At 38.6% G+C, this 18,233-nt stretch overlaps 1 protein-coding gene across 10 annotated transcripts in view; it reads right to left on the bottom strand.

Moving 5' to 3' along the window:
- Positions 1–18,233, bottom strand: part of NAV2 (neuron navigator 2) — a 385,416-nt gene that overhangs the window by 13,586 nt on the left and 353,597 nt on the right. For all 10 annotated transcript variants that reach the window (XM_088057228.1, XM_088057233.1, XM_088057230.1 and 7 more), the window contains 10 exons: positions 12,579–12,631; positions 11,292–11,315; positions 11,108–11,182; positions 7,730–7,813; positions 7,023–7,134; positions 6,565–6,710; positions 3,772–3,944; positions 1,796–1,949; positions 1,187–1,346; positions 611–711 (listed from right to left, as the gene is read on the bottom strand). In XM_088057228.1, the coding sequence (XP_087913354.1) occupies positions 611–711; positions 1,187–1,346; positions 1,796–1,949; positions 3,772–3,944; positions 6,565–6,710; positions 7,023–7,134; positions 7,730–7,813; positions 11,108–11,182; positions 11,292–11,315; positions 12,579–12,631 (1,082 nt within the window). The remainder of the gene's footprint in view (positions 1–610; positions 712–1,186; positions 1,347–1,795; positions 1,950–3,771; positions 3,945–6,564; positions 6,711–7,022; positions 7,135–7,729; positions 7,814–11,107; positions 11,183–11,291; positions 11,316–12,578; positions 12,632–18,233) is intronic.

Raw genomic sequence — 18,233 nt, 5'->3', positions numbered from 1 at the left:
CAGCAGTTTCACTGCTTATCCAGGGTTGTGATAATTAATGCAAAGTTAGTATTTAACGTAAAGATCTGCTGAGTCCATTTTATTTCTGATCATTCAGATTTCTGTCCACGCCTCAGGAAGACATGAAGTCACTTCTTAAACACACTTTTACAGGTACTCAAAAATGCTAGATAGCAAAGCCACTGCTTGGCAAAGACTGTGTAATACTTTTATGCATGCAGAACATTAAACACACAAGATGGGATGCAACTTTACAATATTTGCAATTTATTTGGTATTTAGGATTCTTTCACATACTTGTGGATGGTAAACATCTGAAAGATGTCATTCTAAACAGGGTACTTGTGCCAGAGAGGACAACTTGAACTAGAATGATATGGTCCCAGCTTGGATTTGTCAAGTTCTTCCATGAGATTGGTGCTTCTGGTATTTTGGTCCCTCTTGTCAGCTCCAAGGAAGCTAGAGGTAGCCAAGTGCTTTCTCTATCACTATTAACATACCAATGAACTGTTTTCCTGGGAAAATTCTTAAAACTCCTTGGTAAACTTGAATTCCCTCACACATTCCAAAGTCACTTATGTTTCAAAGCTGGGGATGAAACACAACTCACCTCCTTCCATTTCATCTCATCCTGGAAGTTGACAAGTATTTTGACATGCCTGCCTCCTTCTTTCCGGCCAGAGCCATCTCCAGTGTCATCCAACAGCATGTCTGTGGACAGTAAACATCAACAGCTTCACAGCTGGAGCTCAATTACAATGGAGGCTATTCTGGTTTATTGTAGTCAAACACAACACATCTGGGCTTAACATGGCCCAAGGTAAAACATGAGAACCAGGCTGACTGACTTCCCTGCCACACATCCCTCTTAAAAAGGGAAGGTCATTGAAAATTATTAGCCAGTTACTCTGTATTTTCCTTCCTATGATATATCCCCTGGGAAATGTGCACCATTAAATGGCTTTAAACATGACTTTTCAGAGCTGAGGTCATAATTGGACACTTCTGACTGAGGCTGTAGCAGACCTACGATGATATTTAAAAGAAGGCTTTGTGCCAGCTTGTGACATATTTCCACACCTCAGGTGTTAATAATCCTCATGCTTTCATTTTTCCATGGCTAACCAACCCAAGCTTTCCAAGTGCAGGATAAAACCTGCCCCACCATCCTTCTCATTAAACTCACCAAGACTGATTGACTCCGTGAGGTTCAGGCTGTGTTGAGAGAGACCCACTGAGTGTCTGGGGGAGGAGGAGATGGAAACCTGAGACTGAGCCCTGCTACAGCTGCCATGGTTTTCAGATTTCAGCCGATCGTTCTCTGCTTTTAACTTTTCAATCTCACTCTTGAAAACACAAGTCAGACATTAGAAGGCACAGTGAAAACATGACCACAAGATAGGAACATAAGAAACTTAAGAATAAATGGTAGTTTAGCAGAAATGCTGTTTTCCTAATATTATAATTAAGGATTTTAATTATTAGAATGTCCTTTCTGTGAAACTTTTCAAAGTATCCTAAAATACCTAAATGGGAACTCGCTAACTCTGAAATACAACTACCTTAAGGCAGAGAGCATGGAAACATTCTGACAGCCACCAAAATGCTGTCCCCATCTTGGGGTTGAAACAGCTGCAGCTGAGGGCAGCAAAGTCAGGTGTTCAAGCTGACTTTTAATGAAGGTTTAACACTGGCACAGAGCTACACACAGCCTTTAGCAAGCACTCAGAAACATCAGATCTTTACTGTGCGGGTGGTTGGCCAGGCTGCAGGATGTGGGGTGGCTGTTCCTCACCTGCATCCTGTTCATGGCCTCGCGGAGCTGGTCCAGCTGGTGGGCAGAGCTGAGGGCTTCCAGGCGAATGTCCGTCAGCTTCATCTCCTTGTCCCGCAGCTCGTTTCGCAGCTGCATCACCGTCTCAGCCTCACTGTCAGTGCACTCAGAAATACTGCAGGACACAGACAAACACATATGTTCCCTTCCTCATGGTGCCTCTCCAGGATTTATTAGGAGAAGAGGAATAAAGCCTTTTTAATTCTGCTTGAAGCAGATAGCAATTTTGGCTTATTGAATTAGTGATACCATAAATCAGATATTAAACAGGTCATGGAAATTTTAGAGTTTAATGAAATAAAGATGCCTGAGGGTTATTTTCCTTTAATCAGCATCTGAAACAATTACCTGAAATCACCTACTATTGGATAGTCTTAATTTCTTTCAAGGTAGTTGCTTTAATGGAAAAATAAATTAAGGGGGTGCAGCCATTTAACAGCAGTTGGTTGGAAATTGATGAGTTCACGGACAGATTTAAAGCTCACCAGGTGTGCACAGCTGGGTTTCCCTGAACTGCTCTGGAGGGCTTTGGAAATCTACACCTATTCAAGCAGGATAAATTCCTGCTCACTTTAAAGAACTCATGCTTAAAAAAATTTTGGTGGCATTTTTCTTCCCTCTGCCCACAAAAAAAATAAAGTTTCTGAGTGAGTAACAACATTTCAGCACACTTGTAACTGTATCTGTATAAAGATCAACAACACAGCTGCCAGCCTTAAGGAAGATTTTACCTAACATGCCTTCCTCTAAATCAGGTTAATGAGAGATGTTTTCACCACCAAAAAGCCAATAAGCCAAAACACAGTAGTTTTACTTGTGCCCTGTTCTTCCCCCAGTTCACATATTTACTCTTTGTTCATGTTTATTCTTTTGGCTTCCATAGCAAGATGAGATGTACCCACACATCATTTTGGCTGATGACAGATAGGATCATCATTTGACAATTTTCTGGCCTAAGAGTGTTAGAGCACAACTTGTTGTAGTCACCAGAAATGCACCAAGTTAGGCTCAAGAGACAGAAGAAGCTTTGAAACAAAAATCATAGAGGATTATCTTCTGCTACTGACATTTTATTACTGTTATACAGCTGGAAACTATTGCTATTGTTTTCTTCATGTGAAAAAGAGTGGAGGGGAACAACTCCAATGCATTTGTTCTGAAATCAGGCTGGAAGCTGTACACGACCTCCCAAGGTCAGGAGGATGTCTGGTAATTACAGGTTTCACAATACTGCCTTTTAAAACTTTCTGTATTTGTTTATCCTGTTTAAGTAACAAAGCTACTGATGGAATTAACATAAAAGCTGTTTTACTAAATTTTCCATGCACATTCTAAAATGTGAGTTCAGACTGAAAACAGTGTGGCAAGGGATATGTTAAACTTTATTTCAGAGGTGGCCATGGAAAGGACCAGGCACAGGTGGCTAGTGAGCTACAGAAGGAAAGAGAGGTGGATCATCTCCATTCACCCAGCACAAGTGGTTAGGTGAGTTCATCTGTATCACTAAACCACAGTGTTTGATTTTGTTTCCTTTATCTTTGTCAACAGAATTGGGAATTTACCACGGCAGATTAATACAATATGTGCTGTGTTTAGACAAGAGAAACAAAATCCCAGATTTGACCTAGATTGTTTAATTAACAGCAAGAGATCCAATTACTTTGGCATCTCAAGGTCACCCTGATTATAAATATTCTTGATAGTCAGTACATTCTGCTGAGAAAGCAACCCAATGAAATATTTACACTTCAGTACTGATGCAGTGATTTTTGGCTTCCTGAACACCAATGCAAAGGTACTGGGTTGGGAGTCACCTCATGCATCTTTAAATCTCTGAATACAGGAATTCAGCATTTCTGTCCTCTACCTTTCCTCTACCAATGCAGCAAGATGCCTTCCATGCTATTTTCTGTCTAAAGTTTACAAAAATCACTTACAGGGAATTGGAGTGGGAAGTTCTCAGCAGTGGTGTTGAAACAGTGGTGTTGTGGTGTGGTAGCTTTGGTGAGGAAGGTAAGGAAGAATCAGTCATCTCCTCAATGTCTGAATGAGAAGATGCCGACTTGGGAGATTTCTTTTTCCCAAAAGCTTGCTTGAAGGAGCTGCGTAACTGGAAAAAACAAGACCACAGAAGCAGGTCCATCATTAAGAGTGAAATCAGGCAAAAAAAGCCACAGAGTAAAAACTCTCAACATGCAAATACTCCAGATGCTACAGCCATTCTCACATACATAGTAACACAGGTGAAAAATACCAAAGCTTTTTTTCTCCTTAACTATTTTATCAGATTAATAAGGTCAATAGGAGTGGCTATGGATACTTCCTATTTTTTAAGAACTATTTGACAGCAAATCCTGTTCAGTGCAACAAGCTTTACAGCGGCGTGGTGACAGCTTGCAGCTGTGCTGGCACAGGGCCCAGCCAGGTTAATGGTGCTAGAAGGGTTAGTGGTGTCAATGGTGGGTTAGCTTTGTACCTCCAAGTTTAAAGTAGGTCCTTCTTACCTCATTGACCTGCCAGAAGAAGTGAAAGCAAAAGGAAGTGGGGAAAGGAAAAAAAACATGTTTTAACAGATAAAGCCACTGATAAGGGAAGTTTTGTATTTCTAAGACAAACACCAGCAATGATTAACAAACAAATACTTTAAAACCGGAACCCTGTTTCCAAAACCGGGTGTCTCAAACCACATACAACCATTTTTTTGCATTACCTGAAGAAGACACCAGATCCAAACTCTTGTAACTATTTAAATTACATTTTCTCCTTAGCTCAGGCAGAGTGCTTTGGCTAAGAGCCAAGTTAATAATGTATTTTTTCATGCAGGAAAAGGTATTTCATCATGTGAAAAGACTGCAACTTCTCTACCTACCTGCAACTAAAAAAACCTTCTGTAATGTGATTGCCCTTTTCCAGACAAGAATTAATATTCATGTCATTAAACAGATGTTACCCTAAAGTTACAATTCAACAGGTAGTGTTCAAGAAGCACTTGAACAATGTTCTTAGATACTTAGTTTCACTTTCAAGGAGCCCTAAAGGTTAAATCCCCATGGAATCAAGGTCTGGACTTGATCCTCGTGGCTCCCTTCCCACTCAGGATACTCTATGTACACCTTTTAATGCCATTGCAAATTGCATACTGTGCACATGCTGGCATAATATGAGATGGAAGCTGTTTTTAAGCTAGACAAAGACTCCTACAATAAGAAAAGTTGAAAATCTGATGTTTCAGTTCTGGATGGACAGCTGCATTGCTTCTACAAAGAACACAAAGATCTTGGCTGAGAACTTCCTCAGCACTGGTGGAATAAAGAATGTGTGAATCAGATTCAACTCACATATTTTTCCCAGTAGCGTTTTAATTTCCAGTCTTCATTTCACAGCAATGATGTACTCATTTTTAATAACAACATAAAAATACTGTCCTGTTTCTTCTACTTCATGAAAGCTTTATTATTTATTTATCTTTATAATATAGAAATGTTCCCTTAACCTTCTTAAAAAATACTTATCTGATGAATGAGAAATGTAGGCTGAAGAAGGACCATATCCACTATGTTACAATAATAAAGAATAGAAGCTAAACAAGAATTTTATAAAGTGTTTATCACAACCAATGCTTAATGACTAAAAATGTTTTGTGTCACAAACTAAGGGTTGCTAGATATTTAGAAGTTACAACCATTTACTGTCTTTATACTAATGTACAGCACAAGAAAGATTTGGAGATTTTTTTTCTATTCAACCAATTATTTAAGGGGCAGAGCAGAAATGCTTCTTTTGTGAAGCAGCTGGCAATACCAAGAAATACCAAAATGAAACCTCTGAGATAAGAGAGAAATAAAAACAAGAACTTGTTCAGGAAGCTCTTTCTGACAGTTCAGAGTTTCATCAACATTTCTGAGAGGATTGTGCAAATAAGAATGAAGCTCTTACCATCTCTAACCACATTTTGCAACTCTACAGATTTACCTGTATATCCAAGGGACCCAGGGAGATTTAAATTCAGTGGGAAGAAAGGGGTTATTTTACTGCTACAATAAAGGATCTAGGACTTCAGTCCAAACTACAGTCAGACTAGGTAACTAAGGCAGTTATGGTCTAATTGTAAATGGAGTTGAAGATAATATACCTTTCCTCCAGTACAAGGTACCTTGTACATAGTACGTGATGAGCAAAGAGGGAAAAATGGGAAATGACAGGTAAGTATTGCAAAAACTTCCAAAAGAGATGTCTGTCACAAGAAAATTTTAAAGATCAGTATTTTTTTTATATTACTCTTAGAACTCCAAGTTAATGCTGGACAAAGAGTTATTAAAGTGTTTAATATGTTCACTTATAAGAAAGCCCTAAGAGATAAAAAAAAGACAAAACCCACAAGAATGATCTTCTCTTGTGGGTTTGTTTTACTTTAATGACAGATGCCACATTTTCTTTAAGGGGCTGAATTTTACCTTTAGCCAGAAATTATCTTTGACAGCTATTTCTAATTTAAGACTGGCCTTTTAGCTGCCAAGCTAAAATTCAATCCTATGCAGAGTCAACACAAGGATATACATCACTTACAACTCAATTAAGCCTTCACAGGAAAGTTTACCCAGGATTTAAGCAGTGCAGAGTCCTTGTGCTGACCTGCTGTACGAGGCAGGAAGGAGCAGCTGGGTGGATTCCACTATGCATGTCCTGACAATTTCACATAAACCTCACACAGGTTGCTAAAACACACTCACCCAATTCTTCCTCTTCTTTTTCTTGGAGTCACTCTCAATGTTGCTGCCCACACTGGAGTGGCTAGTAGCACTGTTAATGCTGGAGACGCTGTCTGAGGAGTGCTGCCTCCGGATCCGCAGGTCCGTGGGCTGAGCAGCTCCAGGACCTGGATGTGAATGGAGGCAGTGTCAAAGTTATCTAGGAAATGTGATGAATGGTATTAATCATGCAATCCTGAAGGAACATTTAGGAAACCCAGCACTCAGACAATCACTTATCCCAATGGATGTATTGCATATTTCAAATCCTTGTTTCCTGTGATGAGGTTAAAATCTGAGATGCTTCAAACTTTTCCTTCAGCAATTTATCCCAGTAAATTACTGGGTTACTCTGGTCTCTGGGTAGCTCTAATGGTTACATCAGACTGAAGTCTCACTGGAGAGCCCTGGGGTCTTTGTATGTGGTGCTTGCCTCTCACCTTTGCAGTTAAGCTCAGGTGTGTTGATGACTCCATTGATGGCAGCCTGAGCAGCAGCATTTTGTTTCTTCAGGAGTTCAATTGTCTTCCGTAACTCATTCAGTTCCGAGTCCTTGAATTAGGAAGAAAAAACATATGATGGTACATGGAAGAAGAACTCCAAAGAAGCTGATTTTCCATCTAAGTTTTGGTAGTTCATAGTGAATTTATGGTATATGTACAAGGAGGTGAAAATGAGGTTTGGGATACCTGGGGAAGCACACCCTCAACAGGGTGCAAAATAGCTTGGGTACTATGATACAAAAAAATTAATGTATTCTGTAATGCAGAAATAATGTCTATTCAAGTATACTGTCCAAAAACACTACGGTGCCACTAGTCTTGTAGGTATTCTTGGTGTTTCTTTCAAACATGCCCATGTATGGACGCATTGGGATGAAAGATATTGCAGTAATATGTAATACTGAAGACTTGTGTCCAAAGCAACAATTGATAGGAACAACCTGATCAGTCGCCACAAAATCCCAGTGCAGAAAATGTAATTGTTTTATACAAATTATTTATTGTATTTTACTCTGCCACCACAAATGAGGGAGCTCAGGCAAATTGTGTATGTGACTTTTTCCACCCCCCCCAGCTACAGAAGGAGCACAGGCAACAATGCTGGAAACAGAAATGAAGACTTCCCAAACCCTTTTGAAGCTTGCCTTTTGTTCTGCTGTCATGGTCAGGCTCTGCAGTCGGATCGTCATGTTCCCCAGGCTCTGCTCAAATGCTGCCACCAGGTGAGCCTGAAATCAAACCACACACGAGTTTGTTCTCTTCCCCCCAAAAGGAGTTTTTATCCAGGTATTTAATCAGTCCATCCAGTGCATAGCATTGTTGTGTAAATGGTGCAGAGAAAGCAACACTGCTTAGAAAAGGTCAAATGAGTAGAGTTACATTATGGAAATGCTTGCCAACAATAAAATATAAATCAAGGTTTTGTATAGAGAAAAGTCAGGCAGAAACTTCCCTCCAGCTAAGCCACTATTTTCCTTGTGGATAACTAAGGCAAAAAGATACTGGCAGTCACAGGGATGGAGGTTCTCACTGTGTTTATCCCACCAGGAGAGCAGATGCTTTGCCAGCTGATATACCTGTATCTAACTCAAAGACTCCTCCAATATTTGAGCGCACCTTGCTACATATCATCCAAAATTCCTGCTGCTTGGCCAATTACCCTATTTTCATTTCCCAAGGAAAGAAAAGAAAGATTTATCTGTGTTTCTTGGGAGAAGAATGTTGACTCTTTTTCCCAGGAAGCATGGAGAATGCAATGTCCATTACATGAAAGGCATCAGCTAGGAACTGAAAATGACTGAGAAGCAAAAAGAAGGAAAAACAGATTGAGAAGATGGAAAAGAATGTAAGAAACTGTATTTCTAGATACATGACATGGCACTGTTTAATGACCATTCATATGCATGCACACACATATAACTGATCACAGGTATATTTCAATAGATATTGGTCTCATTAGCCATAATAATCTACACATGATAGAAAAAAATAGCTTTATTTATCTATTAAAATTAATTCTATATGCACAGTGACAAGTAAAACTGTGAAATCTTTCCAAGCAGAAGAGGTCATTTTATCACCTGAAAAAATACAGAATAGCAAAACTTTTCACAGAGTTATTCCAGACTCATTCAGCAGCAGCACACAGTTGACTTATCCTAAATAACTGTTCTCACATTCACAATGAAAACAAGCATGAGCAGTACAATAACATGGGGATACCACAATGAAAATAAGCAGAGCCAAAACTGTGAGAAAATGGCAAAAAGTAATTCAAAACCTAACACTACACACATAAGAAAATTTAAATATTTATTTTAAAAACATAGAGTGCACAGCTTCTTTTGGGGAAGATGAACAGGGAACAACAAAGCTGATGTCCACTGATCCTCAGCAATACTTTTCAAAAGCTGAAAATAAACAGGCAAGCAGGAGTGCATGGGTTAGTAACAGGATACAAACTCTCATTGCTTTGACCTGAGTCTTAAAAACCAGCTGCTCTTTCAAAACCGGATGTTGCAATTATTCCTATCTCAAAATCGTTCAGTGAGTTATGGAAAAAAATGTATCTTCACTTTCTACAGCTGGAGCAAAACTGTTTTCAAATTCATGCCCTTGATGGCTTGAGAAGCATCAACAATTGCAGTGTCTATGCAAGGAAACTCAGAAAAAAAATTGTAGATTGAAGAGATTAATTTGAATTGTCTAAGTTTTAATTGCCTTTTATTAAAGGAATCATGTCTAAAGGAAATGTTCAAGTGTCTTAACTAACAATATTTATTAATCTCAATCTTTTTGAGAACAGACATTGCCTTTTACATAGAAAGAGGGCATGTTCTCTGGAAGGAGGTGATTAGAGACTGAAATTTAATACTAGGACAGTTATAGCAACGTATCTGTAGCCAGTTTATGGACAAATGAAAGGCAGGCTCAAGTCTAAGATGTTTAAATAGCATGAATAAAACACTTCAAAATTTTAACAAAAGGAAATAAGCAAAAATGGAATATTATCAAAATAATAAATGATAGGTTAACTTTTTTGAGAAAAGCCCACAAGAAAAACAAGAAAAACCCACAAAACCCCAAATGACCCCAATCCAAACAAAAACATACAGGAGTGTACATTAAAAACTGTTCTCTGCAAAGAGTAGTAGTAACCACACAGAAATTCTTGAGCAGATGAAGAGCAGCTGGGCCAGACAGCGAGAAGCCTGAGCTGAGCACCGGCCCAGTGACCCTGAACTGAGGGAAGGAGAATGCAATAAAGCCAAGGCAGAGCCATATGAGCTGCTCAGCTGACAAGTTTTTTGTGTGAAGGAAACAAGCTGGGTTATTTAACAACATCATTAAAAAGCTATGCAAGAGAACCTGGTCCTGCTTTCCCACAAGTAAAAGAAACTTCTGGGGGAAAACCAATTCATGTATGCATCCACTTTGTATTTGAAAGGCAAATACAAATTTTAACTTTTGCAAGATGTTTAAACTGTTTCCTTTTCCTCTTGGGACGGTGACTAGGTGGTTTCATGCAGTCAAAGCCCTTTTATTTGACTTTTCTGTTATAACTGTGTTCTTTGTTTTCCGGCCCCATTTTCAAGCTGGACGAAGCACTGTGATGCCTGCAGTGGACAGCACAGATTTCCCCTTGAACCTTTCCTGTGATACTGCTTAGGTGAAACCTGTCCTTTCCTACAGATTCAAAGAGCTGATGGAGAGGAATGTCCCCTTCAAGCAGCACATGTTCTTATGTTTATTCATTCCCATAAACCAGAATGTCAGTATGATCTGATCTGCTGACTATTCATCTGCATCTTATTTACTCTAGAATTGCTTATTCTCCTTGCAAGCTTCTGTGTTGTAGCTATCTGTGACTGTAGCATAGAACACACAAATAAACTTGCTCAGAGTCATACAATATTGCCTCAACACCTCCTGGATTCCAAGTACTTTTTTTCCCCGAGTGTCTTAAATTACTTATCCCTCAAATTCCTGAAAGGAACAAGCAGAAGCATTGTCTACACTGACAAAAAGTCAGGTATCTCCATTCTTTAGGCTTAACTTTAAATTAGTTTCCAGAGCCCCCTACGCCTGTATTATCTATCATGCCATTAACCCTCATCTTTATGCAACAGAAAAACATAATGCATTTCAGTCTGTTTCTATTAACTTTTACTCCTACCAATCATAATCTCTATCTCATGCCATCCAAATGTCAAAGCAAGACACTATTTATAAACAAAACCCGTCCTCAATTATTTCTCCAGACTTTAGAATGGCTCACATACATACAAAGCCAATTTAATATTATAACTCATTTTTTAAAGAAAGGTGTAAGATAATTTAGTAGGGCAGAGGATGCTATTTTTGGACATGTCCCACACATGCATGCAGTTATTTCTTTAAACACATCAGTAATATGAACTGAATGTTATACATATGATATCTTTTTGTCACTTAAAAAATATGGGTAGTAGTTGCTGCATTAAATGCATTCCAGGTTAATGTTTGCTCAGAGTTGTACTCACATTAGCAGTCAGCTGAGTTGTCAGAGCTGACACTTTTTCTTGGGATGCATCCAATTCTCTCCGCAGCTTGCGAATCTGCGGGTTTTAGGAGAACACCTCAGTGCATCATAACAAGGAGAAATAAAAAAGCAAGACACACAGTGCAGAGTGTCATTTATGCTTGCCAAAGAGGATGTGCTCTTACCTCTGACTGGCACTTCTCTTCAGGCTGTAAAATAAAAGGAAGTATGTGAGGATATTACAACATAACCAGACTGACAAATTTATGCAAATTCTTTTTTGTATTTCAAAATCTCTAATGTGAATTCCTTATTTTGGATTCCCACATCCATATTCAGTCTAATTTCATTTCCTAATTACTCTCAAGGAAAAAGAAAATAGGCTGCTGGAGGTACTTCCTTCTGCAGGAAGGAGTTTGGGCTCCATCTCCCAGCCTGCTGACCAGTGTACCTCTGATCTCAATCACAGAAGCAAGAAGAAGTCCTGGCTCTGTTCATAAGGGACTGCATGAGGCTCTGAAGAACCAGGACTGCCACAGAACTTGGCGGATCCTAGGCAATTCTCTTCATCCCATGCTCAGCTCTCCATGGGAAGGAGGCCACATTTTTGCATTCCAGTGATGTGAAAAAAAATTCTGAAATTCCTCCCACTTGGGTGCTACCTAAGCACTGCGGCAATGAAAATGTGAGGGCACCCTCACACAGCCAGTTGTGAGGGTGCCAAGTGGATGTACTGACCATCCACTGTGGTCAGCATGATAGAATTGTGGCTACTAAGGCCTGTTTCTAACCACAGTTATCAGCTAAGGAGAAGTATGGGGTAGGAGGTCACACACTCCACTGTTTCTAAGTAAACATGCCTATTAACAGCCACCAGGAAAATTACAGCTATCCAAACACACTACTGGGGCCACTCATGCAGCAAGCACAGGAATCTGAAGCTCTGAGTGCTCACCTGTATTTTCAAACTCCAGTTTGAAAGCCTTATTTTAGCCTTAATGAATATCTACTTGTGGAGAAAATGTTACTGGCATAGCGACTAAATGGCCTTTTTTTAGAATTATTAATATCTGTGCATTAAAAAGTGGACTTAAACTTCCTTAGTAGCAATACATTAATAGAAGGATGGGATGACTTTATTCAGCAAATTTTGGGGTGCTATAAGTAATGAAGTTCAAATCTCCTATCTACTGAGGGGCTTTGTAACAAAACCTACTTAGCACAGCATAAAATACAGACTCAAAAAATCAATGGCTGCTTTTAGGCCATTGAAGTCTGTGTTTAATGAGGATACTGCTAAATACCCACAGGCATCTTCAAAAACATAAATATTCCTTTTGTAGCTAACATTCAGAACACAGTCAAATGAAAACTGCTTTTTTCCTCCTCCTTGAATGGCAAAACTAAATAGCAAGACCAGTCAATTCAATAATTTTGATGAATAAATAAACTCTTGATTTCATTATACTCACTGTGGAATAAATAGATGATGTACTGGACACCAAAGAGAGAGAAGAACCATGCACTAAAGGAAAGAAAATAAGCACAATGAATATAAGTGCACTAACCACAGAATGGAATCATCATAAATCATCCACTGTCAACCACAAATGTATTGAAGAAATACTTTCACAAATTTCATCATCCATCATCATAAACTTAATTATATTTTTGCACCAATAATGTATGGTTTGAAGAATCTGTGTCCAGTTATATATGATCCATAACCTTGGATTTAGTAAAGCTGTTTTAAAATTCTCATAATACTTGTTTGTTTGGGAAAATTAGGTGTGGCCAAGAAAGTTTAATAGAGTTTTGATGAAGATCTGTTCAGAGATACATATTTCTCTGGACAGTTATCTTAAAATTCTTGCAAAAAGGCTTACTCAAGATTAAAAAAAAAACCCAAGAAATGCAAAAGAGATTACAAAATTAAATCTAAGTATTTAATCTTCAGTTTTAGATGAGATTGACAGGGTTTCTTTATTTTTCAGGATGGGAATGTCCTGAGAAAACCACAACACCTGTGTTGTAACCAGATGCTCCAGGAGAAAATGTGGAGGACCCAGGATAAAACAACATTGTCAACAATTTTGGCCCTGTGAATTGTCATGGAAATGCAGCTGTATCTTCCTTCTGCTGACTTAAGGGAGCTGTATCAGTGCATCAATAAACCAAACATTCCCTTTTCCTGCAGGATTTCTTGGTCTTTCTTTAAAGCAACAACATTTTTTAACAAGGCAAAATTTGTTCTCTCATAAAGAAATTAACAGTGAAAACATGGCTACAAAACTTTCTGGAAAAGGTGTAGTTTCAAGCAATTTTTGCATTTAAATTCAATAAAGGACATACATATACACTGATGGTGTAGATGATCTTCAGAAGTCCCTTCCAACCCTAACTATTCTGTGATTCTGAAGGTTGTTACCATCACTCAGACATCAGGGTTTACATATAAATATAACATCATTTCATTCTTTATTATACTATTGAAAAGAAGTACATGAAGCTATTCTTTCTGCTCCTGAAACATGCAAAATTACTTTTCCTTTATTTTTAGAAACTAACAGTATTGAAATGAAACTTCAATTCAAAACTCAGGTAACTGAACACAAATCATGTAAAAAAGCATAAAATCACTTTTTCTTTTCCTAAATCCTCCAGCCACAAAAAAAAAAAAAAAAAAAAAAGTTTAGGAAAGCTGCCATTTTGGTCTAATTACCTACTGCAATTCTACATTTGCAATAAATGGATTCTGCTTTCCCACTGACATTATATCCTAAGGCAATACTGGAAAGAGAAGTAAACAAGGTCTAAGTTGGCTTCTGAAGGAATGTAAGACAATTTAAAAAAACCCACAAGAAAGTAAAAAAAAGAACATCACATCAATTTGCTTTCTCTGGGTAATCATATTTTCAATTAAAAGATCTTTCTAGTTAGGCATTAAGGACTATACTCCACTAAGAACATAAAAATAAGTGGTGTGAGTCAGAGCCAGGCTCTGTCTAATGATGTGTTCCAACCTTGGGTGCAACCACAGCTCATGCTTACTGAAAAGAATGAAAAGAGACAGATACACAGTGATTATTCCCCAGGTACATCTTTGCACCTTCTGGGAATCAGCAAAGATGGAAATTCCAGGGATGGAAACTGCAGTCAGACCATTATTTTGCCTGCTGTGACTTCTCTACCATTAATTCACTTAACTGCTACTGAACCCACTGATACATTTTGTCTGTAACGAAAAATTCTCTTGTGTTCAGAAATGTAATTCTTTGCAGTTGTTTTAGACCTGCTGCTGAATCAGTAAGTTCTTTGAGTACCTCCATGCCACTGTGCTAATAGAAGGAATGGATAACCGATCTCCACAACAAAACAAATTCAATACACATCCCTTCAGCCATCATTTCCCAAGCTTAAGATTTCTATTTTGATTTTGTATAATAAATGTTCTGTGCTTAAGATCTCCTTCTCACTTTTCTTTACTTGCATTTTCCCTTTAAGATTTTCAAGATGGAATGCCCCAAGTGAAGCAATATTGCACAAGGCCACAAATGGACCCATACAGGGAATATAATATTATTTTCTGGTCTGCCTCCCTATATTCTTCCTTGTTGAATTCTTCTCCTAAAAGAGATGTAACCAAAAAAGAGCCCTACCAGCTGGACAGAGAGGAAACAGAAACCTTTACCATGGACTTGGTCACACACATCTTTGAGTTAGAATCAGCTAGAATTTTTAAGATCACATTGCGACTTTAATACAGGAGAGAAGACTCAAAATGAGAAAAAAAAAAGAAAGAACACATGACTCTGGGAATCCTACTCTTGCCTTGTGAAACATCACCATCACATAGAACCATAGATTTATTTAGGCTCGAAAAGACATCTAAGATTATCCAGCCCAACCATTAATCCAGCACTGCCAAGGTGATCACTAAACTGTGTCCCCGAGTGCCACATCTACATGGCTCTTAAATTCCTCCATGAATGGTGATTCATGTGCATCGTTTGATCCTGTGTATCATTTCAGATGTCTCATTTCAAGGAAAACTAAGGAGTTAATATATTTGTGCAATTTCTTTTTAATGTATCTGCAGATGGCTACTTGAAGGCTATTTAATTAGGGGCCTGAAGGCAGGCTCTTGATACAATTCCTGGTTTTCGCAGCCAGCATGCATCTGCACGCAGGCTACAAACCCAAATTGGTCTGGAGCTATTATTTTAAAGCACTGTAAATGCACAGGCAAGCATGTATAATTTTTAGAAAAGAAAGGCTCCTAGCCGTGATCATCTGCCCAGAAAACAGAAAGAAGAACTGGTGTTGCATGCAGTCAGTAGCACCAAAAGGAGTAACAATTTATATCCCAATGATAATGGACTTAATTTTTTTTTTTTCTCTTGGAGGCTGAAGTATCAGGGTGGAGCTCAGCTCCTGGGGAAGACTGTTGGCTGGGGGAGTGGGGAAACTGGAGAGCCAAGAGACCATGCAATTTTTATGCTATATTTTTTCCCCATGCAGTCCTGGAGAGTTTGAAAGCTGTTCCTGCTGGCACTTCCACAGCCCTGAACCCTGTCTGTCACAAGAGTTATGTACTGCAAGATGACATACATGCATGACTGCACTTCACACCCAAAGACAAGAGAAAAAAAGGCTTTAAAGAATAAATCCTGGCCCTGCTGAAGTTAATGAGAAACAAATATCTCGTTATCTGCTAGGAAATAATTAAGAAGTAGGTTGGTAAGCTTTATTTAAGACCTGGATTTATGCTTCATTGACACTCAATGATTGTATAAAATCAATTTGTTCATTAACCACAAATTTAAATTTCTATAATATTTTTTTTAATCTATTCTCTCAAGGTGAAGGCAAATCTCTATATTTAGAAACTATATTTAGAAACACTTGATCACTTAGACCTTGCGATTCCCTAAGAAATAAGCAGGAGCTAATAAGCAGGTGACTCCTTCCTTTTCTACAGCCAGGGAAGTGATAGAAGACCTTTCTCCTGAAGACAAAAGTACAGAGACTACACCTAAACATTCAATCCATCTGGTAAAATATTATCCTTTTAGGTGTGAAAAATGGAAGAAAATCTGAAAGGGATCTTCAGCGTGTCCACTGTAGGGTCAAATTCATTCCTCAGATACAAAAGTGGCATTTTCCAACCCCTTTCAAGTCCATAACTTAGTGGATATTTCTTGGACTTAATTTCCATTACTTTTTTCCAAATCAATAGAAAGTGCTTAATAGAACATTTCACCTAACTCTTTTCAAATTTTCCTTTTCTTCTTTTTTTTTAGTGGTATAAACCATTCAATACGCAATATTCAAACATGCAATATTTATTAAATGTTTATCCAAACTAGCCTCTCTGCTCTCTGCTGGACAAGAATTTCTGAACTACAAGGAAGAGTTTAACCTCCAATGTGCCAAAATGGATTTGCTGCAATCTTCAGCACAGTTAAAAGACTAAGGCTACAATTTTTTGGAGGATGTCTTCAATAAAACTGAAGTAAGTTTTGCTGCAGTAGCTCTTTCAGTAAATCACTGAAGTGTGACACAGATGCAGTGATTCAAATTCCTTTACAGATTATATTAGAGGACAATTTAGTAAGAGCATGACTTCATCACAGTATGGAACTTGACTGACTGAGCATCTGGCAGTCTTTGACTGTTTATGATCATTCAGCCTTCTGAGAGCAAAGAAAGGTTAATTCCTGCAATGACCCAGCTTTTAGCCCTACAGCATTATTCTAATAATTTTCAACCCCTAATGAAAATCCTCAGCCACAGACCTCTAAAATACAGTTTAATATACTGATGTCAGATTGACTAAATTCAATAACCAATTAATTAATTAATCTTTCCAGAGCCATATCCAATGTTTTCTACCTCTTCCAATGGCATAAAAACATGATGGGGTAACCAGAATCTCCAGGAGGGCACTTTGTGGCTCACAAATGCTTCTGCAAGCACTGAAGTGTGGGTCCTGTGCACGCCTGGCTCTTGGGGAGCAGCAACCATGGGACACTGGTATTAATGGTGCTGAGTAAGTGCAGGTCTTCAGAAGCAGAGGAAAGAGTCATCAAAGGCCTGTGTGGTCTGTAAAGTACAATCAAGCCCCCAACCCTTGCCAGAAAGGAGATTTAAGACTTGAAGAGTTAATATTGAAAGAGTTTCCTATGAACCACTCCATACTTGACTTTTCTTAAGTGCAATACTTGAGGATTTTAATGTGTGCTCACAGCCACTCCTGCTACAGCCACAGGGATGCCTGACCAGGAGCAACCAAACTAAATATTCATTTAAAGGTAAATGCTTTTTAAAATTATATTTACATGGATTCTTTTTATCAGGTGTGGTTATATTTGAAAAGATGATGAAGCACTAAAAACCCAAGCCTAGATGTTTTGAAGAACTACTCAATTCATTTCTTTGGAAGATCTATTGTATCAAGCCAGGACATTCAACAGAAATGAAAAGCGAAGACAATTTGAGTACAGATTAAATACTGGAAAAATTACTGGGATAGAAACAGTCCAACTGGTATCAGTTATCTATGCTATAAGCAGAACTGTGGAGGTGCAAGTTCACAATATCCCTATTGAAGAAACACTAACAGGCTGACTCTAAGCATGAATTAGTCATTCTGAGAGCACTAAAAATGAAGCACAGGATATGTTTAAGCCGTTTCTTGAAAAGTCAAGGTCTAGGTACAATACTTATTTCCTGTGTCTGACCAAAACAAACATTGAATAAACATCATCATTCTCTCTAGTGACAAGTGACAGGACCTGAGAGAATGTCCTGAAGTTATGTCAGGGGAGGTTTAGTTTGGACATCAGGAAAATCACCCCCAAAGCACGATGGGGCACTGGAACAGGCTCCCCAGGGGGGTGGTCACAGCAACAAAACTGTCAGAGTTTTAGGAGTGTTTGGACAATGCTCTTGGGCACATGATGTGATTGTTGGGGCATCCTGGGCAGGGCCAGGAGCTGGATTTGATGATCCTTGTGGGTCTCTTCCAACACTCTGATTCTACAATCAGAACAACCATGACAAGGACTATGGTTTTACTTAACACTGAGAGCTGAGAAAGCTGTGTTTGAACTGAAAAGCGCTGA

The sequence above is a fragment of the Pseudopodoces humilis genome, chromosome 7 (genome assembly GCF_049639895.1).
Source record: "Pseudopodoces humilis isolate 2021_Gansu_Grassland_sample_001 chromosome 7, ASM4963989v1, whole genome shotgun sequence".
In the NCBI taxonomy this organism is placed as follows: Eukaryota; Metazoa; Chordata; class Aves; order Passeriformes; family Paridae; genus Pseudopodoces; species Pseudopodoces humilis.
This window is presented reverse-complemented; position numbering and strand designations above follow the sequence as displayed.